Source organism: Dermacentor variabilis, chromosome 4 (genome assembly GCF_050947875.1).
Source record: "Dermacentor variabilis isolate Ectoservices chromosome 4, ASM5094787v1, whole genome shotgun sequence".
Lineage (NCBI taxonomy): Eukaryota > Metazoa > Arthropoda > Arachnida > Ixodida > Ixodidae > Dermacentor > Dermacentor variabilis.
In genome coordinates, this window is record NC_134571.1 from 89,078,272 (window position 1) to 89,102,931 (window position 24,660).

Sequence of the window (24,660 nt, forward strand, 5' to 3'; positions counted from 1 at the left end):
CCAGGGAAAGCATTGTCCCCTGCGAAATTTCGGCAATGGACCTCATCCTGAACATGTGCACATACCTGATGGACACGTCCGTGAACGCATCTTAAACTGCAACAATCATTCTGCTGAGTCGTTTCCTGGGAAGTCTGCACCATTCTTACGTTAACTCACTACGGCGCAGTAGTTTTACCAAGACTACGTTAATGTGTAGAGCTTTGAAATGCCAGAGCAAGCTCTTGTGTTTATTTCTTGCTCTTCTACGACTGATGCCCACTGACTCGCTGTCTGTAAGCCTAAATTGTTATTGCTCTTCATACATTCATAACGTGAATAACTATAGATCTTCCTATTTTTATATATAGAAACTTCATTTGACAATTTCTATATGTAAAGGTGGGAAGAGCCTGCATGGTTATACTCGTCTTGAATGTATGACGAGCAATAGCGATTCAGGCTCATGTTGTTGAACTTGTTCTTTATTAACTGTCGAAAAAAGAGTATGCCTATTTAGACGTGCACCAAGTTGGTATTTACTTCCCGCGAAGTGGATCTGCAACAAAAATTAGTGCACAAATGGTAATGGGGAGTTTTGTAGCGCAAGGGAAAGGTATGACCAAATAAAACCAAATACATGGCAATTAGCGGTTCATCATTCGATAAATTATACATGACGCTATCTAAAATTACTGTAAAGAGACCTAAAAGTGCGTTGCTCTAAAGTACGTAAAATACCCCTATCAGAAAATATCATGCGCCACATGCCACATATCCAATAATCTCATATGATCATATGAACACATATGTTTCATACCGGATTTTTCAGCCGAAACTTTCAATTTTTTTTAATTGCCTGTGGCAGATTGCACAGTTCTAGTTTTTGAGCCGGCCTAAGTGAAAAGACGGACATAACTTGCATAAAAAATTGACATGCATAATCAAATAATTAACAAAATGTCACTAATTCACTTTAATCACTTGACGGCACATATTTAAATCTACTAATTATAGCCGGGAAGATCGCAAGGCGGTTCCACTTGGAACGAATTATCAGGATGCCACCAGTTTCGAGATATGAATTCCGGAAATTTGGAGAGAAATACATTGGTGTTCTATACTTTTCTGCTTCAATGCATGAAACAACGTTTTGTTAAGAAAGCAAGTAGAACGACAGCACATTTTTACCGCAAGCTTGACTGCCCATATCTTGTAAATGATGTCATCCACACAATTCTTTTCATGTAGATATGCCTTCCACTCTCACGCACTAGAATTTATAAATTGCAATATGTGCCATAACGTAATTAATTATATACTTAATTAGTGAATTATTGCTAATTAGTCGATTATACATTTCAATATTTTGTGTAAGTAATGTCCGCCTCTTCGTGTAGATCAGCTCACGGATTAGAATTGTGCCACCTGCCACAGACAACTAAAAACATTTCTGAAAGTGTTCGCTGAAACACCTTGCATATGTTCTTATATGACAATACGAGGTTGTTTTTTTTTTCTTGATTCTGAGGTTTAACGTGCCAAAACCGCGATATGATTATGCGTAACAAAAGCATGACAATGGCTGTAGCGAGGTGCGTTGTGAACGCGAAAGATAAGAAGGTTTGAGAAATTGCGAACGTTAAAGTGATAATTAAAACACGAGGAGATTATTAAACGCGAGCCACCTAGATAACTCATAGGTGGCGCAACTGGTGCAAGCACAAAGTTGAAGCAAGCACAAAGACGAAGCAAAATCTAAGCATTTTTTTATTGTAAAGAGGCTGTTTACCATCGTAACAAGTAAATTCTGGAATGTTCATTCACAATTAGTAGCGTGGTTGCGTATCGTTGATCTCGCTACTGAAATCTATTTAATTTCATAAGTATATGTTTAGGTGGATCAAATAAACTGCCCTATGTTATCGCATTATTGATCCAACATCATTGAATTTGTCTATGGCGTTTAGATAATTGTTTCTAGCCCCCATGAAGGCTTCAAAAATCTCGCAACGTTAGTGAAGAACAGGACGTGGAAAAGAAATCATAGCGCAGAAACATGCAATCACTGTATGCATATTTCCTTTCAATTACTTTTTCGCAAATTAAATGGCGGACCAATCTTGTTCACTTCCATGTATTTATTTTTCTGGCACTACGCATGTTCACCAGGAATTAACGTGAACAAACGAACAACACATCAGAAATTGATGAATAAAGGAATGATAAACTGTGTTGCGTCCCCAGAGCATGTGCTGTGGTTAAAAACCTGCATGTTTAAAGAGAAGTTCAATAAAGAGCGCAAATTTACTTCTGTTACGAAACACGGATGTCAAAATTGTCGACTGAAACACTGACCTCACAGAATGTTGGCCGAAAAGCTAATACACATCGCTTTTTTATGGAGCTTTTATGGAGATTGCAGATGAGCGTAAACCCTAACGTGTCAGCAATTCATGTTCAATAGAGCTAGATGATTTTCTGGTGGCCGTATATTACAAAATTATGAATGTCAGTAAACCAGTGCACTTAAATTTACATTCCCGCCAAATTTAATGGCTCGAGTTTTATCGATCGGTGTGTGCAAGAATAGTATTGTATGCCTTCGCTATGTGCCGCCATATAAAATAAATTTCGCAAATATAGTACTGGTGATCATATCACACGTTAACGCTTGTGCACACTGAATAGACGATGTCATTTATTTTTCTATTTTATTGGTTTGTTTCTCAGTTATAAATCTCCAGCAATTATTCTGTGTGCCGCTGGCGTGTTCAAAATAACCGAGAACTGTACCAGGCTTCGTTTAGGTTAAAAAGATGTTAGACCGAACTGGGCCGGGCCCGAAACTTCCGGGTCCGAGGCCAGTACAGGTCAGGTTTGAAAACTACCGAGCCGGGCACGGTTGAACGGTGCGTTGACTGGGGTCGGGCCCGGGTCAGAAGAAAACGGCCCGTCTGGCGCGCTGCCTTATGGAGCTACATTTTTGTGTCAGCGTCGCCGTTCCACTGAAAAAAAAAAACTTTATAGCTCCGACTTCTCTCTTTGTTTCTTTCAAGAGTATTCGTGTCATGAAATAATGATAAATAATGTAAAGAAATCATCATGGTCTAATGGTTACGGCATCGTTTTCCTAGACGCGGAGACCAAGGTTCGATCTCACCAGGAGGGCTGGTATTTCTTTTCTATTTTCCGTGTTTGAGCTATTCGGCATTACAGCAGCAGCAGAGCAACGGCATAAATATCCGGTAGGACTCATCAAGAAATCTTTGCTTTAATAAACGCGAATTTTTTGCTTATTGGCTTGAACATAGCATTCATTATTGAGTCCTGTCTTCGTGAGAACCAATGCAACTTCGCGGAATTGGCGGTGTTCTCTTTGTAGCCCTTGGTGTGACGCGTCACGGTTTCACGCATATGTAAGAGAGCGATTCACTGTAAAAACCGGTTTTCATCGCTACAACTTCGCGTCACGCGCCTGGTTCATTGTGAGTCAGAAGCGAAGTCACAGTCACACAGTCAAAGTTTAAAAAGCAGGTTCCTGAAATGCACGTTCCTGCGAGTTGCGCACCAGCAAGGAGGTATCTCGTAATGAGTGCAGCTTCATTTGTGCGCAACAGCTGATCGCTGGCGGCAAAAAGGCCACGGATTCGTTGGTGAACTCGTGCTTGGGTTTTCGAATCCCTCGTCAACGTACGGGCCGCGAAATATGACGTTTTGTAGGGCTCCATATTTATTTCGACTATGTACTTGGGGTCCTTTCGCGTGCGCCGAAATGTGGGTACTCGAACAAATGTACGTTCCTTCCAACCATGGAAATAGGGACCAACGCTGTTCATCATCAAGCCGGCGACCCTGTGCTCGACAGCTGAAGGGCACAGACACCGATCCACAGCGGTGGTTACGAGTTGAAACGCAGATTTCCACGGGAATTGCACGACGAAACGCCCGCAGCCTTTTCGCCCGATCTTCGCGCACTCAACTGTAACGCCGAAGTGATACGCGAACGGGCCGATTAATTGTTTATTATTTAATTCATTTACTAGATAACTACTTTGGTTTAACGCTGTAATCAACGCTGGGACTACGAGAGCTACGCGTTTCGAAGCAATCAAAATGCGGCTAAATGCGTCTCCCGTGCACGGCCGGCAATCGAAGCCGCCACATCGTGTTCAGCTGCAGAGGGCCATAGGCACTCAGCAACAAAGTGAAGCAAAAGCAACAAAGTGAAGACCATTATCTTTCATCTTATCTTACACTTGCTTTTAATGCCTGAATGATGTGATAAACGACCGATGCGCAAGAAGTATGCGCCTGTGAGGAATACCACCATTGGTACATCATCATCATTGCATCATCATCATCGTCGTCGTCGTCATCGGCAGCTGATGTTTATGCCCGCTGCACGAGGAAGGCCTCTCCCTGTGATACCCAATCACCCCTCTCTTGCGCTAGCTAATTCCTACTAGCGCCGGCAAATTTCCTCATTTGATCACGCCACCTAGTTTCCGGCCGTCCTCGACTGCGCTTGACACCCGTTCTCTAACTCTAACGGTCCACCGGTTATCTACCCTGCGCATTACATGGCCTGCCCAGCTCCATATTTTTTTTCTTTTTGTCGACTAGAATATCGGCTATCCGCGTTTGCTCTCTGATCCACACCACTCTATTCCTGTGTCTTAACGTCTAATATTTTTTGTTCCATCGCTCTTCGTGCACTCCTTAACTTGTTCTCGAGTTTTTTTTGTCAACCTCCAAGTTTCGGCCGCATATGTTAGCACTGGTAGAATACAATGATTGTACACTTTTCTGTTCAACGACAATGGTAAGCTCCCAGTTGGTTCTTTTGTAATGCCTGCTGGGAGCTCTCCAACCCATTTTTATTCTTGTGTAAATTTTCTTTTAATTATTAGACTCCCCTCGGAGTAATTGGCCTAGATAAACGTACTCCTGTACAGACTCTAGAGGTTGACTGGCGATCCTGAATTTTTGCTCCCTTACCAGGCTATTGAACATTACCTTTGTCCCACTCTTACACTTTCTCGGTTAACAGTAGTAAATAGACAGTGGCAAACCCGGATGAATAAATGTGCCTTCTTTCTAGTTTGTTTGTTTTCTCGTTGTGACAATTAATTCCGGTGTGATAGTACAAGTACACAGACGGTGTCGCACCACTGCCGTCACGGAGTAAGGTTGCCGTGCTGTGACAGATTCTCGACTCACGAGCGACTTAATCACGGCTATTCTCCGAGTCCCGCCCTAACGTGAAGAATGTAAAACGAAAGAACAAAAGGGCTTCATTTGTTTTAGTGCAGGCATAACGACACGGACATAGAAAGCACGCGAGGCAATCACACCTCATCGATAGAGAAAATAACCAGTACATAAGGAGTGGTAATGCACAGTAACTCATAAAATTTCTCTGCTATAAACTTGTCCCGTTTACTAAGGAGTCGTTCCCTAAACCGCGCGCGCCTCGAATACCGACATAATTGGAACGTCATATCGATGTCTTGCGTATTTCGTAAGGTATCGTAGTAAAAAAAAAAACAGTTTGCCAAAATTAATTTGCATGTAGAGTTGGAGCTTACTTCATGTCCCATTGCTCACATTTGGAGCGTAAATTTATTAGTTTTCCTGCACAGCGTCAAGTGATAGAGTGCGTATATTTTTTGAGCATATGCAGGGTTTCCCAGGTAATATACATACAGGTCCCACGTGACTTGAGTCGAAATTTAAATATATGCACGTGCCCCATAGATGGGCTGAAAGCAAGGTAATGTGGCTTTGTATCACTTGGAGATATTCAGATTATTTTTTGCAGTCCGCCTATGAGATAATTATTCTTAATTAATTACCTTCTGTATTATTATACTTAGATGAAAAGTGGCGACGAGAAAATTGTAGAGCAATATGAAAAACTCCCGATACTGCTTTCTGTTGCTCGATACCTGCTACACCAAAATGTTTTTTTTCCGAGCGTGAAAGAAGCCCACGATTACACGCAATGTGCATCCAACGGCCAGTCGGGCTGCAATTTTAGTATTTCCCGGTGACGGCAAACAACATTACCTTGGCTAGGTCCAGCTACGTGGCATTTGTGTATTTCTGCAGTTTGACTTAAATTACCTGAAACACCCTCTATGCAGTTGAGCAGGTTGCACCTTTGAGATTACGAGACCCTCACCCTTTACACATAAATACCTAAATAAGCTATGTAGTCGACGAGTATTTTTTTCTTTTTAACTGCAAAAGCATTGAAAAAGCACGCAGCACATGTGGACACCACACCGCCGCCAGACAGCCTGCTGCCTGGCTCTGAGCAACACCATCACTTCAGGGTAGTGCCGTTAGCCTGAAGATCAATTCAGAGATAGTCCGGGTGTCAGGTATCTGTGTGATAACTTTTATTGCAAATCATAATCACTCTGAAAGAAATGCACGATCCGCGAGACATATTTCAATAAATAAGACACGCACGATGGACATATCTGTGCACCGGAGGACAAGTTTCATATCTGTGGCACAAACGTTTTGCTGCGGGCTCGTAGAAGACTGAAAGCACGGCCTGCACAGTATACGCGACTTGCGGGCGACAATTTTTTCTAATCTGAAAAGTCGCATGCTCATTTAATTCTCGATTAGCTGAACTTTTGAGTACGTTGCTAATAATCTGTGCTGCGAGCTGTCTTTAATTGTGTTCACTGCCTAATATGTACTCCTAAAGCTAAGTCCCTAAATACTATAACGCAATTTTGAGTGATTACCATAAATATGCATATGACACGTCGAATAATTGAAAACAGAAAGATATCACGGATGCTACCTGCCACAGCGTAGAACACATGCATGGAACGCCCGACAAGCAAGCGGAAGCGACCATTCAGGTGGACTCCATCGGCCTGCTTCAGCCTCCCCGGTCAGGCGACTGTGGACATATGTAAATTATCTCCTTTCGTGACCATATTCCACAGACCATGCCTTGTCGTTTCAAACGTTTGTCATCTCCACTTACAAAAATACACGTTTTGTGAATTGCTTCCTCGCATATCCAAGGCACTCTCGTCTCACATGAATGACTACCTGAGGCACTCTTCCAAAGCACATGTTCTTTTAAAAACGCTAATTTTAAACTGTTCGCCTGTCTCCTGAAATTCCAATTTGAAGGTACGACAATAGCAGTCTAAAGGCGGTGACGCATTTGGTTCACAGCGAGAGATTCTATACATGCACTGCTGCAGAATAAAAACAATTTTGGCACACAATAGAAGACAGATAATTTTGAGCGTCCTTCTTTTATAGAAGAAGCTGGTCAGAAACTATGCACGAATGGCAGCAAAGGCTTTGGTGTGATAGCGAATAACTTAACAGAAAGGTTTTTATACCTTCATCGTGACAATGTGTAAGTCGCTAAGTCAAGCCATGCAATGATCGCCAACTAGTTCACGTGTGTGCCTTGCTACAGCGCAGAAATGAGTCGGAGTTTGGCGCTCAGTGGTCACGCAATTTTATAGTACGTTAACCGGAAAGAGATGCTAAACGTATTTACACCACGGCTCGTGGTTCCAGTGAAATTGACTAAGCGCTCGCATGTCGTTGATATCAGACCGCGATAAAAACAATGGCACACTTCTATGACATAGCTGCTGCTTAACTCGTTCGTCTTTTGCTAGAAAGAAAGTCTTGACACATGCTACCTCTGGTCTCATGCAGTTGCCACCAGTATGTAAATTTGTCCTGCTGTGCTCGTCTCCTGTTGATTATGAGGCAATAGTTTAAAAGTTAAAATACACCACTTTAGCGTTGCAGGAAAAAGCGCAAAGCTACGCTGGTCACAAATCTTCGCACTCGTGATCTCTCGCAAGTAAACGGGTAGGAATAACAACTAGGAACATTGCAAAACCAACAACAGTGACATTACCCGCACGCGTCGTTCTTTGCAAGAATAGGCATTTTGCATTTTTAGGCACGTTTTTTTTTTACACTTGATAACGAGATGACCGAGGCGTCATTCTTGTAGCGGAAGCTTGAAATGGGGGGTTGTAAGACCAGACAACCTGCGCACGGACAAATACGGTCGAAGCGCAAAACAAGCAACAAATATGTACAGACTATCCCTCGAGATCCCAATGTCTCATATTCCCCAACTCGCTCGCGCGGAAGCAGCCGACCTTGTGCAAACTGGAATGTTCTGGATGCCACACGTATCCCACTCACTAGTCGTCCATCGATGACGTCATCGTGTCGCTGGCATCTCCGATACGCACAATGCCGTTGTTGTAGGACGCACGCAAGTTCAGAGGATGCCACACCACAACACGAAGTCCAGCAGAGTCCGTGGCCGCCAAATGCTCACGCAGAAAGCACCCTGCAGCACGCAGCACTCGTCGCGGCGCGTACGCTGTAATGCTCTCGTCTTTGCGATCGGCCTGCAGCAGGCGGGACGAATAACGACATCGTGGGTGCCGCGGGTCAGTTGTATGTACAGTTGATGGAAGTGCTGCCCGCCCACCAAGAGACGTCCTAGAAAGGACAGCACTCAAGAGTCTTGGATCTTCGGTGCGTTACCGTGGGGAGCATTCTTGCACTCCCCCAGCCACTGGGCGCGCCTCGTCTTGTGGGTCTGTTTGGAACGAAAGAAGAAACAGATGCATATGTTTACCAAGATGCACATTCTTGACGTGCAAGCAGGGCGCTGCCTTGTGTATCATCACGTTCAAATATTGGTAGGCCACGATAGCAAGTGTAAACAAAATTCGTTTCACTAGGTGATTCAATTGTCTTCACAAGATTAAACGACAAGACTGACCCTCATTAGGTCAAAATTTATTTACCTCAAATAAAACGACTGATTACAAAATAAAAAAATGGATCACTCTGCGACCTTGATTTTGTTTCAGCAAGGTCAGCAGACCATCACAGTAAAACTGCGCAAACTTGACAAATTTATTAACAACACATTTGTTGGCTTCCGTAGAACTGATCCGTCATATTTATTGACAACGCATAATAATTCATGACTCAAGGAGATATTGAACAGATGGTTTTGCGAAGAATGCGGATTTAGGCGGAACCAGCAATAATTTGTGTGTCGTATCGAGAAGTAAAGAAGCCTTACAGCATCCAAGTCTCTGCTCCACATTCCGTCGCAGCTGCCATTGCAGTGCGGGCAGGGACGTTGCAGGGCGTATCCTCCACACTCGCTGCAGTCCAAACAAGCCTGATCCTCCGACCAGCTCACCCCACACCTGCAAAATGTACAACACATGTTTTAGTATGATTTTTCTCTGCCAAAGTTTTGATACTATTTTGCATACAGTTTTTTAAAAAATCACCATTAGTCTTGTATGACTTATTGGGAAATGTCTTTATTGTACTGGTAACATCCTAAACATGGAAAAGTTAAGCCAGAATAAAAAAAAGTGTTCGCAGGCAAAAGATTATCACTGTTAACCACCACATATGCCAACGGGTTTTTGGGATTACGAATTCGTCAATAGCAACAAAAACCACTCAGTCCTGTGAGAATTTTATTAATATGTGTCCTGTCGTACCAGTTGTCAGAGCGCCTTGTTTATGAGAAATTATCCGATCCTAGCATTAACCTGGAGTGATCACTGAAAGTTCCGCGAAAATTCACCGATGACATTGAGGCCCCCAGGTGCTGGCATATCGTTTTTGTTCTTGTTGCTACCATAAATATGGCCACTTCCAGTTAACAGCTCTTATAACTCCTGACATTTTATTTTGTGCTATGTTCTCTTTCTCGGCGTCTCCCCCTCCGCCATTTAAGTCCGGAATCCTAAGGCAAATCAAACAGGATGCTCGATGCCAAAACCGATTGATGACACTCTAATGAAGGAGGACATTCGTCTGCTAATACGACGAGCTCATGCTGCGCAATAGAATCACGAGGAACTCACGTGAAACAGCAGTTGTAGTCGCTCTTGAGACCCTCCAGTGTAATCGCGCCGGACGCGTCCGACTGCAGCTGCTGTTGGGCTCGATCCTCGATGCTGTCCCAGCAGTTGTCCCGGTCTGGGCACCGCGCGAACGAGTTGTGCGACAGTGCTACCAGCACAGGGTCCGACTTTGAATGCCGGATGCGTCGGTCTGTAAAGCAAATGAGGCGTCATGAGCGTCATTCCTGCCTATCACAAGTCATGTGCGAATATTGTCAGCCGTTCGGAGCGAATGACAAGTGTAGGTGAAATGTAATCGCGTTCCAAAGAGCACAATGACCCTGACAGCGCAAAACTATAGTACTATAATATATCAGTTACTTCTTTTTTTATTTAAATGAAATTTATTCTGAAGTGTCGTCGTCAAGGTGATCCTAGCTGATGTGCCGAAGTTATAGCAATGGTTCAGCGAGCGAGCGCGAAGTACTAAAAGTAATGATTCAAAATTCATGTCATATCCTAAGTATGCTGGTAACGCCTAAATAACGATGTTCAATAAACTAAGGCACGTTCTTCAAATTATAACGGCGTTTAGGTACACTGCATTTATTTCCTCTTCGCAATTTACAAGAAGGTAACGGTATAACGAGAAGCTGCAGTTTATAAACACGAAGAAAAAACATTTCTGTCACTCTACGACATCTGCTTCAAGCACACGTACTGCGCTTTTCTTTTTTAAATCTTTATTGCGAACTTCCACGAGTTGACCTCACAAACAGCGCAGACTCACTTGACGAGGTAATGAAGACGGAATGTGTATTTTTTTCCTACTTCTTGTCAGCCCATTATACTATGTTGTGGCACTGACAGAAGCTCTCAAAACGCCTTTTCCCAGAAACACCGAGCCGACCGAAACCAAATTACACCATCCGTCATCAAAGTGTTTCCGTGAGTTTATTTTCGAGAGCAGCTCGCGTCATAATGGCTGGCAAAGCCTCTAGAAAGAAGGCAGAAGCGCTGTCATTAAATCCAGTTGAAACCGGAACGTACACGCAGCAGCCATCAGTGCAACGTGCCCACGACGAAGCCCTCCCGGTTTCATCTTGCATCAATCAAACGGCTGTGGCGTTTTTCAGTGTGCAAGTGTCTGTTGTGCAAATTTTCTCCTCTCTCTCTCTCTCTCTTTAGCGATACAGAATATGCACAGTGCGCTGTAAGCAAAAATAGTAAGAACCAAACTTCTTGGGGCTTTTCCTAAAACCACGGCAATGGACAACGCATATTTTTAATAAATACACCCTTACATTAAACAATAATAATGAAAAAGTCTAGTTTGCGATTATAAATCGATGAAATGATGAAGTACTAATAACTTCGGTGTTTTAACACGTCAATCCAGGAGGTCCTTCCTTCGAACGACGTATTTAGTTGGAAACACTGTCAGTACTGCAACACTTCGCCATCTCTGCACAATCAAACCACTGTATAAGATCACTGCAGTCGCTTTCGAAAGGGGACAGTAGTAAGTTTTGGTTTTAGTGTCGGGCGCAGCTCGTGTGGGAGAGAGAAACGACAGAATGGGAGAACGAGAAATTTATCACATCTCTTGTTAGTGAATCATGTAGCTACCTTGAAAGCATGAAAACAGGACAGCCGACGAATCCCCCTCTATCCTCTACAGCACCACTTAAGACGGGGACAAGTACAATACTAGTGATGCAGCACATGTCCTCCGTTCTTTTGCTTCTCCCTCTTGCACATTGGAGCTCACAAATTTTGCCAATTTCCATTACTGATAACTTTGAATCCTACTCGTTTCACAGAGCGGGATACAATCAGGCACAGACAATAAAGTAATGAACCGTCGTAAGGCTAACTGCTCCGCAACCATTGCCTGACCAAACATCCTCCGCGAAGCGCACTTTTAAGTACATATAACCACTAATACTACGTTATTGGGTGACCTGAATAACAATTTCTGCTTGTCAGCTCAGCGACTACAAACGTTGAATTTTTTTGTATTTTTCTTCAAACTTCACCTCTAAGGACTGACTAAGTAGGTGCATCGCAACTACCATGCCGTGTGCACTCCCGACAACAACCGCACAAAAAAGAAGGACCTCGCTCCCAGCAAGTCGTCATTGCTTTAACCGGTACGGATCCTCTGCAGACAAAAACAAGCGCATGGCGCCTGACTGACAGCGCAGTGTGCTCGCAGCTGCCGTCCCTGAAACGCAAGGCACGAATGCGTGATCTCAGCCACCGTCGCACCGTTTGTTCAAACCCTGCCGTTTAGGCGGTGGGGCTCGCCTGCCGCGCGTACAGATAACATCCATCAGAGTTAGCCATAACTTCTTTACTAATACAGCATACAGTCATATGGTCGGGCACATGTGGAGTGACGCACATGTATCGTTCTTTTTCTTTATTGATATCGCTTTGTTTTTTCTCACTTGCTCGTATGTGTTAGTTTCCTCGTGCTAACTTTTCCCCCCCTTATCTTTCTTTATGCTATTTTTGCATTTTTGTTCCTGTTTTCGCCACAGTGAAATGGTGTGGCCAGAAGCGTGCTACCAATAACCTCCCATTTGAACACAGTTTAACAGTGCCTTATCTGCGCTAAAAACATCTCTTTGCGCCTCTCGCAGGTAAGACAACCGGCTTCCTGCGACAGCGCACTACATACGCTAACCCAATCTGCCGCCTTCCAGAAATCCCGCATGTGTGCTTTGTGCTACTGCTATTTCCTAAAAACGAAGAAGAGCGTGAAACCATGTCTGTTATAGAAAAATCAAGCTAAAACGCAACCGTGCTCTCTCACAAGCAAGGTCTCGATCCTGTTAGGAACTCGCAAAATATTGAGTCAATAGGATAACCTTCGAAGTCTCGAGTTTCTTATAAGCAAGTAAGACTAAAAGCAGACGAAGACAAAGAAGAGTGCACGTTGGCGTTCTGCGGGTACCTTTAACACACGGCTTATTCTCCATGAAGCAGAATATATACCAGAACAGAGCAGTAAACAAAATTGTAGGTCGAAAATTATTAAGAAAAACTACGAGATGCCAACGATCTGATGCGCGCAAGGCCTGCATGCCTACGTACACATATACGATATTGCCAATCCGTCCTTTCTTTCCCTCACCAACTTATTTGGCTGCATTCCGTATCCTTCACTCTCTAAGGTGCATTTCGTCGTGCTAAGAGTAAACAGTGCAAAGAACGTACGGTGCTCTGCTATCCTCTGCAGCGGCTGTGTGTTGCTTTTTTATCTACAATTCGGTTTATATGCACCAGCTCTACCCAGTCTCCACAGCGCAATTTCTCTTGCGCCGCCATTGTGGCTGGCCTTACAAGTACAGACTTCCAAAATCTATGGTTTCGTCCCTGCCAAACTACAAGTCAGCGGTAAAACTTCCCTGTTAAGCAAGTACTCGGCCCTTGAACTTAGAGTACTCCTGTTGCAATATTATCCGCACTATCGCTACCGTTGGCCTATTTGAAGGAAGTGCAAGTGAAAAGCCTATCGCAGCAGTTCACGTCATCCCCGTTTTCAGTCAGATGCTAACATCCTATGCCTGAAAATTTCCTTTCATTTCTTCACCTAGACTTCCGCCGCCCTCGACAACACCCATCCCCATTCCTCCCTTTCTTGGAAATAATGTTTAACGTCACGAAGTTTATTTCCAGCAAGCGTTACCAAGCGCGACATCCTTAGCAATGGGGGATCGCGGAAACAAGCAGCCTGTCGGTGACGAGCGGCTTCCCTGACATTTACTCTTACGCGTGTCCTTGAAAATTAGTCTACTTGAACGCGAGCACGCGGCGTCTCACTTGCAGTTAATATAAATAACCGACCATTCGCGGAGTGACTAGCGCTGTAAAAGGCTCGACGACGGCGAACTGCATTGGGAAGCTTCACCCTTAGCGAGAAGCGGCAATAGTATACGCAATGCGCTGTTCCCCTATCTGGGCCCCGCGTGGGACGAGCTCATCGTTCTAGGCCACGGGTTTGACGCAGGGTTGCCAAGCGTACGTATTTCATCATAAGTAGCAACGACGTTATGTCAAGCGTGGCCCTCGAGCGTGGGATGCGCTATGTTGCAGACAGCCGACACGCTCGGGCCTGAACTCTATAGCGAAATATTGCGCACGGAAAGAAAAAAAAATGAGTCAGCGCTTGCATCCGAGATGTTCTACTAAAAAAAAAAAAGAAAGAAATAAAGCGAGTCAGTTCGTTTCCTGAGCTTGGTGACTACACAAAGCGGAATGATTCAAGGATTGACCCAGCGGTCCTCGTGGAGGAGATAGTCAGAACGCTTGATGCGAGTTTAATGTGCCCTAATCTTCAGTCCCGAGATTTCCGACGTTCTAACATCGGTCGACATTGTTTTTAGGCCTTTTCCTACTACTACGCGCCTTTCAGTAACAGTTGCACAAAGAAGCAGTAACGACGACAACGCGCCGTTATCTCCGAAGAGCAATCGAGAATCTTAGAACGAACACCACAAGATTCGAGGTAACGACTACACTATACGTTGGAACCGCTTGTCTCCCAAACCGTCCTCGGAAGAAAGCTTGTTTCTCACTCTTCTTACTGTGCACTCCGCGTTCACAGTAATAAAGAGGATTGCTTTAGAAGGGCGAGAAGCGTGGAATATTTACCCGTGTTCGACTTCCTCGCGCATGTTGCCTATCGCGTACTCTGTGCCCATGGTTTAATAAATTGAAGGTACACATGCAATCATGCTGGGCGTTTTATCTGATTTTCTTTTTATTATTGTGCGCAGCTACCTTTAAGCAGACTTTGTGGCGATCATCTTACGTTCACATGCGCAGGATACTCACGTTCACATCTTTACACCCAAACATCTACCCACTTCTGCGTGTTACGGTGCAACAACCCCTCGATCGAGAGAGGACTATGTCGTATCGGACGTATTCTGAAAAGCGTCGCAGTCTTTCAAGGTCGTCGGTCGCGTCGGCACGCCTTTCTCTTTTTTTTTTTTTTTTTTTCGAAAGCGAGGAATGTCTGACGCCTACGTATACCATACGCACTAGGTGCACGCGGACTATGCGTGATCTCTGGAACCTGAAGAGACGCGCTGTTCTGCGTAACCTGCTCTGTGGCTTCGCTGGCTGTGTTTTTCCTGTTGGCATGATTTTAGTTTCTGCACTACAGCACGGCGTAGGAACGGCTGACAAGCGGACGGCTCAAGTTAGCTTGGCAGGGGGCCACGTAGGCTGACCTGCGATCGCCGAGTTCGCGGCCTCGCATGACGCCACGCGAGGACCAACTATCGCGCCAAAAGCACGCGGAGTCGCCTGTCTCGGCGGATAAGCCAGGCACCGTGATAGGCTCGTTGCTGCGTGTGGGACGAAGGGTTTTCGCATTTTCAGCGCGCTGTGGTATCTGTACTTCAGCCGAGCCACGACTGCACCTGGCGATTCTAGGGCACGCGTGGTGCAATGGTGCCAGGTCGCGCGCTTGACACAGTTGAAAGTTGCAGAGGAGCAAGCTGTCTCGTTAAATCCCCAGTACTATCCTGGTACCGTAACGGTACCAAGGTAACAGTGACCGCTTGTGCCGTTTCGTACCCGGATACCAACTAGGACGGCAAGTCAACGACGCCATTTCCAAGAAAGAGACAGAGAAAGAGAGAGGCAATTGTGCTTTCTTAATATCGTTACTACAAAGTATCTCATTATTGTATCTATGACTGCCACAGCTGTTATCGACGTCAGTCGTGAAATCCGAACGGAAGTAGTACCAGGGGCTCTCACCTTTCTTGAAGACCGTGGGGCGCGACTCGTGAAGCACCGGAGATGGGTAGCTCACTATAACTCCGCTGGCCATCGAATTATCCCACTTGGTGGACACAGGAACGTCAGGAAGAGCTGAACGAATTAGCGACAGGTGTCGACGAGGTACCGCCTTCGTGATTTCCTGCGATACTATCGACACTATAATCAATCCAAATTTCGTCTCAGAAAGCACGCGCGATCAAAACTGTCGGTTTTCTTGAAATTATCACGTGCGCGCTCAACGCTGGCTAGCAGACAACTGACGCACCGCGAGCGGAGCAGACGATTCATTTCGAGCGCGCTACTCGCGCCACGTCGCGGAGGATCGTGAAGCGCATGCGTAGCTACTCTTAGCAGGGCTGCGCCCTCTCCGACAGCCGGCGCCCCCCAACCGGAGTTCTCGGTGAGAAACGCGTGGTGTACGTAATAAGCTTCTACAGCATCTATTTTTTCATGGCCCAAAACCGGGAAAGACCGATCACGCCGGGAATTCTTTTCTTTTTCATTATTATTAATTTATTTCTATTTTTTTATTTTTCTGTTTTCTTTTCCTTTATTTATTTATTTATTTATTTATTTATTTTTTGTTAGTGAGAGAGGCGTAGTGGGGTCTTTCCCTCGATGTTGAAAGCTTTCGGTGTTAACGCCAGCTGCGACGGTTCGTTGACAACGTCAGCGCCTGGAGTCTGCACGTGTCGTTGGAGCGCCTCCCAACTATTACATGCTTCCGACAGAGAAACTGTGAAAGAGCACGCCTATTCTCAATACTGCTAGCTAGCAGTGTCGCACTAGCGGTCGTGGCAGTTTGTTCTGGAATGGTTTGGTTGAGTCAAGTTGCCGTGTGCACAAAATAAAAGCCTTCACATGGTTCGTTTCCCTACCTTATTTCCCCTTTCTCTGCCTCTGCCGCTTTGTTCTCTCATTTCACACATTATATTGTTTTCTGTCTGTTGGTCTGTCATTGCCAATCATCGTTTTGCATGCTAGAGCGCGCAAGCTGGCTGCGTTCTTGAATGCTCTTTGGCAACATTGAGCACGCTTTAAGTTTCCGCCCATTAGCACTGACGGGATTTTCCTTTTCCTGGGTTGCACGACTGGCAGAAATGACGTAGAAGCAAGGTATTAAATTCTCTCCAGCGTTTAAAAACACATTTATTGGCATAAAGGAACCAGAACAAATAAAAAAACGGGTACAATGCATCTGCAGAGCAACCATTAGGTTTTGTGTCATGCTGGCCTCGTCTTTAAGATGGCTACCTCGCCTACTTCCCCGCTTTCTTATTTCGTTTTGCTTCGGATCGTTCTGCCGCTCATTTACTCTCCTCCACTTTCCTTTTTTATATAGGATTCTGTTGACATTAAGAACAGAGGTGCCTAGTTTGTACTCCTTATCTGATGTTTTCGTTGTTGATGATGATGTGATGTTTTTGATGTTTTGCACTCCTTGTCGCATTTTTCTTGTTAAAGCGCTGAGAGTATCAAGAATATGACCATCTCTCACTGCGAGTTTTGACCGCAACACTAATTCTACGGGCAGTGGACAGTAATTCCACAGTGGCGCTCAGATCAGGAGGCTTGTGATACTGAAGGCGAGAACGCGCCTACAGAAAGACACTTGACCTGCGATCGAACCAACAATCTTACGCTTACAAGCCCAGTATTCCACCACTAATGCCACCACTATTTATAGTGCAGCCGAGTAGGTAACTGGGCGCTCAGGGACGCCTTTGGTTTTCTGTCGGGTTCGGCACACATGTACTACAGCGTCCAGTCGTACAAGCCAGCTGTTGTACGTTCATCTAGACGCAGTAATTTCGTTTAATGTGAATTGATTTCCCATTCACGACAGCGAGCATATTGTTAGGTCGAAACTTTGGAACGTTAAACTCCCTCGAATATCCTCCAAAGGAGTTGAGCGTATCAGTTTCTTAAATTTTATTCGTGCGTTCGACTGCTTACCGTTTCTGAAACCTCACTTTTCAACTTTTTCTCTCCGTTGTTAAAGGCTTTTTCACACTTACTAGAATCAAAAGAGTCAGCGACTTTGACTGAAGTAAAAATTAAACTAGCGCAATCTTGTTAGACTGCAGGAGGCCTTGTCGCCAGTTGCCTGCATATTGAATGGTAGGACAAGACATAATGGCTTATATTCAACGGTACAGAGATTGTTCTTTATTACAGATATACTCTGTATAAGGCGCAGCGCAATGTCGCTGCAGCAGAGTGAAGTGGTTGACGCAGCTGCTTCACAATTAAGAGTTCGTGAATCCCACGAGTCCGACAATATATGTCAGCATTCTTTCAGAATGCGGCGGTGAGTCGACATTTCATTAACGACGTGTTCTATCATCAGAGAACACTTCCCTCTCTTTTGACTGTAATCGAAGAAGACGCGAACACTGTTGCAGGTGAATGCTTTCTGGAGCTCATACACAGGTTCGCGTCCAGAGGTTTCATTCCTCTTAAATGCCCCACCGGCAAACCTTTCGTGGCCTTCGTTTCAAAGCGGGCCAGCTGAACGCACGCGACGATCTTGAGCATTGTCACGGCAATACCTTCATGCAATAACTATGTGCTTCGAACAGCACGGATTCACGGGCAGACATGCCACTTCTACCATGTATTACATGCTGACGCAGCGACTAGGTGAAACGCCGTGAGTGAAGTACCTAATCGAACAGCGAAACCACCTCTCGGAATGCGTACTCAGCGAGGAAATGACAGAGTGAGCATGTAGGCGTATTCGAGTGCGTGCGTGCGTGCGTGCGCGCGCGCGCGCGTGTGTGTGTGTGTTTGTGTGTGTGTGTGTGTGTGTTTTTAAAGCGCTGAGTTTGTCAAGATGATGATCATCTCCGTGCGTGCATGCGTGCTTGTGTGCGTACGCGTGTGTGTGCTAGTGTTAGAGCCCAGGTACGAAACAATGCCAAAGTATAGGTTACGGGAAGCGCCGTCTACTTAGGCGGGATGCTGCAGACGTATTTCGCGTAACTCGCACGAAGCAAGAGGACGTGCTGCCGGAACAGTGCGAAATATGAGCGCTGTCTGATATGGTAACTCGCGCAGTGTGCACTCTTACACGACTCGATAGGCGATGAGGCAGGCGCGAGCGGCCGATTACTCAACGAGCTGCCAGCGCGTTGACTGAAAAAGAAGAAGAAAGAAACCGTACTTGAGTCACGCCAGCTCGTTCCGCATTGGCAGCTGGCGGGTCTTGTGGACGATGTTATCGGCCGTGTTATACTGTTGCATTATGCTATACGAACACTTCTGATAGCACACATTGAACATGTCGAATTCTGAGAAAAAGATCGGCTAAGATCACGGTGGCTGTGTAAAAGAGTGTCTATATAATAGCCATTTAGGGGTTGTTCACGTGGACCTAGCTGCTCGATCAACAAAATGCATATCATCCTCTCGTGCTGAACAGCCGCCACTACAAGAAACTTTAATGTTTTCGCACATTCCATAGGAACCACACTTTTGCTGACCAGAGTACAATCACAGGTGTGGCTACTCCCCCTCGCCCAACCCCTCCTCCGAGGACTCCGCCGAAAATCTTGCTCTTTTGCCCGTCAGGCGCATAGCTTTGTATCACAATAAAGCGGGTTTTTTTTCAAATGGTGTGTTTATTTCTAAAATGAGACAGCATCAAATAAAATAATCATGCAGCTCATCCCAAGGACCAAGTAAGGACACCAGCTGGTTTGTACAGTAGAAGAAAAACTAAAGTAGAAATTAGGTGCCCGCACTACCGATATGAATAGGATTTCATATTGGAGCAAGCTTCGCGCATGCATGCGCATTACGTGATGTTCATTATCACGTATATTTTTTATAGTAGAAATCGGTTGATACTTTGATGTGCTCATGTGTCATGTTTTCTTTGTGTGTTTCGGCACTTGTTTCTTTTCTTTAAGTCCATAAAGTACTAGCTCTCTTGCGTTGCCTAACCTTGTTACCACCGCAAACTTACACACAATCATCAATGTAAGAAATATCCTTTCTTTTCATGAGCCATTACTAGCACAGATTTCATTTTTGAGAACGTAGGTTGCTGTTGGAGAAATATGGGAGAGGCCTTTGCCCTGCAGTGGGCGTAACCAGGCTGATGATGATGATGATGATGATGAGGTTGCAACACTTGCTTCCTTCTTGTCTTCACTTTTCTTCTCATTGATTTCTCCGCTGATCTCCGACCCTCTTCTCCATCGTGGCCATAAGTGCGTAGTGAGCTAATATTTTCCCTCGCAACCTGCATTTCTTGGAAACACATAGAGTGTTAAATTGATAGAGATCTCTAACTTATTGAATGACATTTTTGCACCAGTCATTTGCTCATGCAAGTCTTACGCAGAAGCTGATACGAGCCTGGCTTCGTTGAAATGCTTGCGCATGTAGATTTGTCTTCATAATTTCTCACATTAGGCCAACCCAGCCCGAAGCTTCCATGACAGTACAGGGCGGATCCTACGATGGCGCAGGATCATGCGCCCACGATGTCAATGTATTTAATCGCACGGATTCACTGTTCCGTTCTCGTCTGTGCCACCGTGCGTCACGCACTGTGGGACGCGGCCTTGCCAGTACTTTCGGAACTGTTTTACTAAACAAATTTTAGTGTCCCACAACTTCGACGGTGCGTTGGTGACGATGCGTCGTAGTCAAGAACTCAAAATAATTGACTGACATGATAGGTACAAATCCAAACAACGTAGCTACATCGCAAGGAGATGCAAACTTTTCCCGAAATCGAAGTTGATTGCCACAGCCACCACCGTTAATGACAATTTTGAGGTGAGAGGCCGACTGACTGGGCGAGTGCTCTAGGGGTCTAATCTGCGAGTTACTCTACGAGGGAAGTTCATGTCAATCTGGGACCATTTAAAAAAAACAAATAGAAGAACGAATTTTAAAGTGAGGAAAAGGAATTTATTTTTCCACATATCCTCCAGCTACAGTTATACACATATCCCAGCCTTTAACTAACGCTTGGAATGCTTCGGCATAGAAAAATTTCTTATTACCACGGAACCATTGTAGGACACCATTCATCACTTCATCATCAGTGTTGAAATGTTTTCCTCCAAGGAATTCCTTCAAGGACCAAAACAGGTGGAATCGCTTGGTGATAATTCATGACTATATAGGGAGGTGTGGTAATATCTCCAAGCCAAGTTTCTAGATTGTTTGGAACGTGCGTTGAGCGGTATGCGGTCGTGCATTGTCTTGCAAAAGGACCACACCCTTTGTGATAAAACCCGGACTTTTCTTCCGCAAACTCTTGTGCACCTCACACAGAACAAGGCAGCAATACTCACTGTTGATAGTGATACCATTGGGTAAGAAATTAACGTGAATAATTCCCTGTTTATCCCAGAATACAGTTGCCATCACTTTGCCAGCAGACGCAAGTGTTCGAAATTTCTTGGGAAGTGGTGATTCCGTATTATTCCACTGCATCGATGCTCTTTTGGGTTCTGGGGTGAAATGGTGAACCCATGTTTCGTCACATGTCATGATACGATTCAGAAAATCCTGGCCTTCCCTTTCATAGCGTTCCTTCAGTTCTTTACAGATTTCAACTCTTCTGTTGTCTGTCAAAAGAAGACAGCTGCTTTGGGACCCAGCGTGCTCTCACTTTTCGGAACAACGAATGATCATGAATGAACAGTGTTTATTGTTCCTAACGACAAATTACACACCCTTGCAATTTTATGACAGGTTATGCGACGATTGTCCACGATCAGCTGCTCCACGCACTGAATGTTCTCAGGAATGACTACCGTGGGCTGTGATCCACCACCACCGGGATCTTCAGTAATAGAGATACGGCCATCTTTGAAGCGCTTACATCATTCAAATGTCATACTGCAACTGAGTGGCTCATCACCGTACTGAGCCTGAAGCCTTCTGTAAATTTCAGCAGGTTTAATGCCCTCCTTCACTAAAAACTTCATCACAACACGCTGTTCCACGTAGACGTTCACACTGTTGGCCGCCATCTTGAATAACAACCTATTCAGAAGCGCAGGAAATGAGCGCCGTCTACCAGTAACAGGACACAGGTGAAAGCTTCTACTGGATACAAAACCTCCAGCTTAGGCGTACATTTAAACCTGGAAAGAAAGAAAAGTCACGGATTGAGTTGAACGACCCTCGTATTTAGGAAAGAAATTTGATGCGGCACAATTGTGTTGAAAGAAAAAAAGACGTCAGTTTTCTATGTACACAAGAACTAGCAAGCGTGCATCCTTAGTAAAATGCATATCGTTCAAGACCAGATACCATGCGATTGATTGATTGATTGATTGATTGATTGATTGATTGATTGATTGATTGATTCATTCATTCATTCATTCATTCATTCATTCATTCGGTGAATTAGACATTTCTTCGTTAATATATTTTTTTCTTTCTCGCTTTCTTGGTCGTTTATTCGAGGGTCGTGACACACTGCCCCGGGCCAGCCGTATTTTTTCCATCCTTCGCATGCGAACGCTGTTGCAAAATGTAGTGACCATTCGCGCCTCAGTCTCTCCCGACGAGGCTTCGAGCGCCTGCGAGTGTACAGTTGACGACAATGGGTCACGAGAAACGACTTTTCTCCGCCCTCTCTGCCTGTAACCCGGTTGCCTTTATGACTGCCGTTCGTCACGCTCACTCCGTTTGCATGCATGCCCGGCGGTCGATTTCGGCCACGACGCGTTGCGCGGACGACCCCATTCGTGGAACGCGTCGCAGTTTTTTTCCGAACGTCAATCTGTGACGCCCTACGCTCCCGATGACGTCACAGTGCGGGGCGTACCATAGCTGGAAAAATCGCAGTGCGTCTTCCACCCTCGTTCCCTCTATGTTTCACTGTTGCAACAGTCAACATATCGGCATTGGATTCGCACTGTCGGTTTCTGCCCACCGTTACGGTGTGGCGTGAACAATCGTTGTCACCGCCATAGCAGCTCCTCATCCTCAGCATACAGTGAAGGAAAACAAAGCACCGAAGAAAACCATTGTCCCTGAGGGTCGAACTGTTTTAGTGGGTCCCCATGTGTCGAAGACACGACGAGAGGTTGCCGGGTTATCAGCTGGATACGCACTTTCGGACTGCGGAATTTTTTAGCTGACTTGGAAGCCAGGCGAAGTAATGATACGTTGAACTTCACATCCATTGTGCAATATCGCTCAAAGGTATTCATGCGAGCCACGCATAACGTGTAGCCTGACTTTAAGGGATATCAAAGATGGGAAAGTTCTGAAAATACGACAGTAACATTTTTATCACATCGTACAGTTTCAGAGTACCACATATATGCTTGAAGTAGCCGCCCCGACTTCAGCTCAAAACGTTTCCAGAGTAATAATTTTGCTCACGCTGAAGCCTTTGAACGTTTGAGCGAAAAGATACGCAATGCCTTGCAAATGTTGCTTTGGACACTTTAGTGGCCGCAGCTTCGAGACGATGCCGCCCGCATCAACAGCAAAATATCCTACGTTCCTCCCTCCCGCCCGCAAATATCCTCCCTCCCGCCCGCAGTTCAAAAAAAATTGAAATTTAAACCCTTTCATAGTATAAAAAGAAATAAAAAAAAATATAAAGTGATTAATTGATTCCGAAATCCCTCTAAGCGGAAATCTGAAGCTACGGACCTTCTAATATTCTCATCAAAGTAATTATAATGTGCCAACTTAACGGAGCAAGACAGTTCAAGTCTCCACCACAAGTTTAGTGAGTTCCTGCCCAACATTTTGGCAGGAAAGGTACGTGAAAATTGGCCATAGAACGTGACTGCGTTTAGGAGAGTGATAAGGCTAATAAGCAAATGCAGATTATGCATAATTAGGGTTATTTATTGGTGTTTTACGGAAACATCTGTCGAGTCCCATCGGGAAAATGAAGCGATGGGATGGCTCACCCGCACAGTAAAGCGCTTTTGCTTCGCGCGATCGCTCTCATCTAAATACCTATCGTCCATACGGCGCACATGTGTTGTGCGCGTGATATTTCTTTCCCACCAATCTTGCAGCATGTACTGTAATTTTCAATCAGTTTACAGAATGCGCAAGTTCCTCCGTTCAAGCGGTTATACTGCGTACCGTCGCGCAGTATAATCGCTTGAATGGAACTCCCATCCATGTCTCTGACCACTGGTATTTTCCCGGGAAAAAAAGTGGCCCGCGTGGGAAGTTTCGTTCAGCGCCACGGGACGGACACGGAAACACGCCTGCTTCAGTCGGCGTGTAGGCATTGTGTGCAGACTCTCTTCTGTTTGCATCTGTGCACTCAGTGCCTTCTGCATAGGCGCCGGCGCATTTGATCCACTCGCGCAGCCACACGCGCCATCTTTGTTTTTTTTTCTCTTGTCGTGCGTCATTTGTGACGCACTTATACCCTCCCCGTCCGTGTGGAAAGGGACCATAAATACAGGTCCTTCTCTTTCGGCAGCGAATTTTTTCCCTTACTTTATTTAGCCTTGTGTTCATGTCTATATTTCTTGCCCTGTACGTTTATCTGCGTTTTCAACCGCCTATACTTAGTAAAATATTATTTACTTTTATGTATCTTTGCCATTTATTTCGAGAATTCAGGCTAGCAGGTTTAGTAAGCGCAGCTTTGTAAAGATCGGAAGAATAAAGTGGCACTCAAGGCTTTTATCGTTGTGACGAAGCTAAGCTATTACGATTCTTTAGAGCAATCTGGAAGTACCTTCGCGTAGCGTCCTCGGCCTATACGCAGCGTACATGGAAGGGTCGCAAAAAACTGCGCAGTTGCTATCATATACACGGGCCGTTTTCATTTGTCATATATATATATATATATATATATATATATATATATATATATATATATATATATATATATATCGGCAGTTGTAGGCTGCGGACGCACGTATGGAAAAAAGAACGATGCTTTATTTCCAACGTTGCCACCGGCGTCCGGCCTTTGTCAGGGAAAATGGCAAAGGCTGGACCCCAGCCTTCG

General features: G+C 45.0%; 1 protein-coding gene across 1 annotated transcript; it reads right to left on the reverse strand.

The window, feature by feature from the left end:
* Positions 1-6,364: 6,364 nt before the first annotated feature.
* On the reverse strand, positions 6,365-15,952 carry LOC142579487 (protein pinocchio-like). The gene is made up of 4 exons (XM_075689728.1): positions 15,663-15,952; positions 9,903-10,092; positions 9,098-9,227; positions 6,365-8,602 (listed from the first exon to the last, which is right to left on the reverse strand). Exons 1-4 carry the CDS (start codon positions 15,733-15,735, stop codon positions 8,519-8,521), a joined length of 477 nt encoding a protein of 158 aa, XP_075545843.1. The 5' UTR covers positions 15,736-15,952; the 3' UTR covers positions 6,365-8,518.
* Between the last annotated feature and the right edge of the window lie 8,708 nt (positions 15,953-24,660).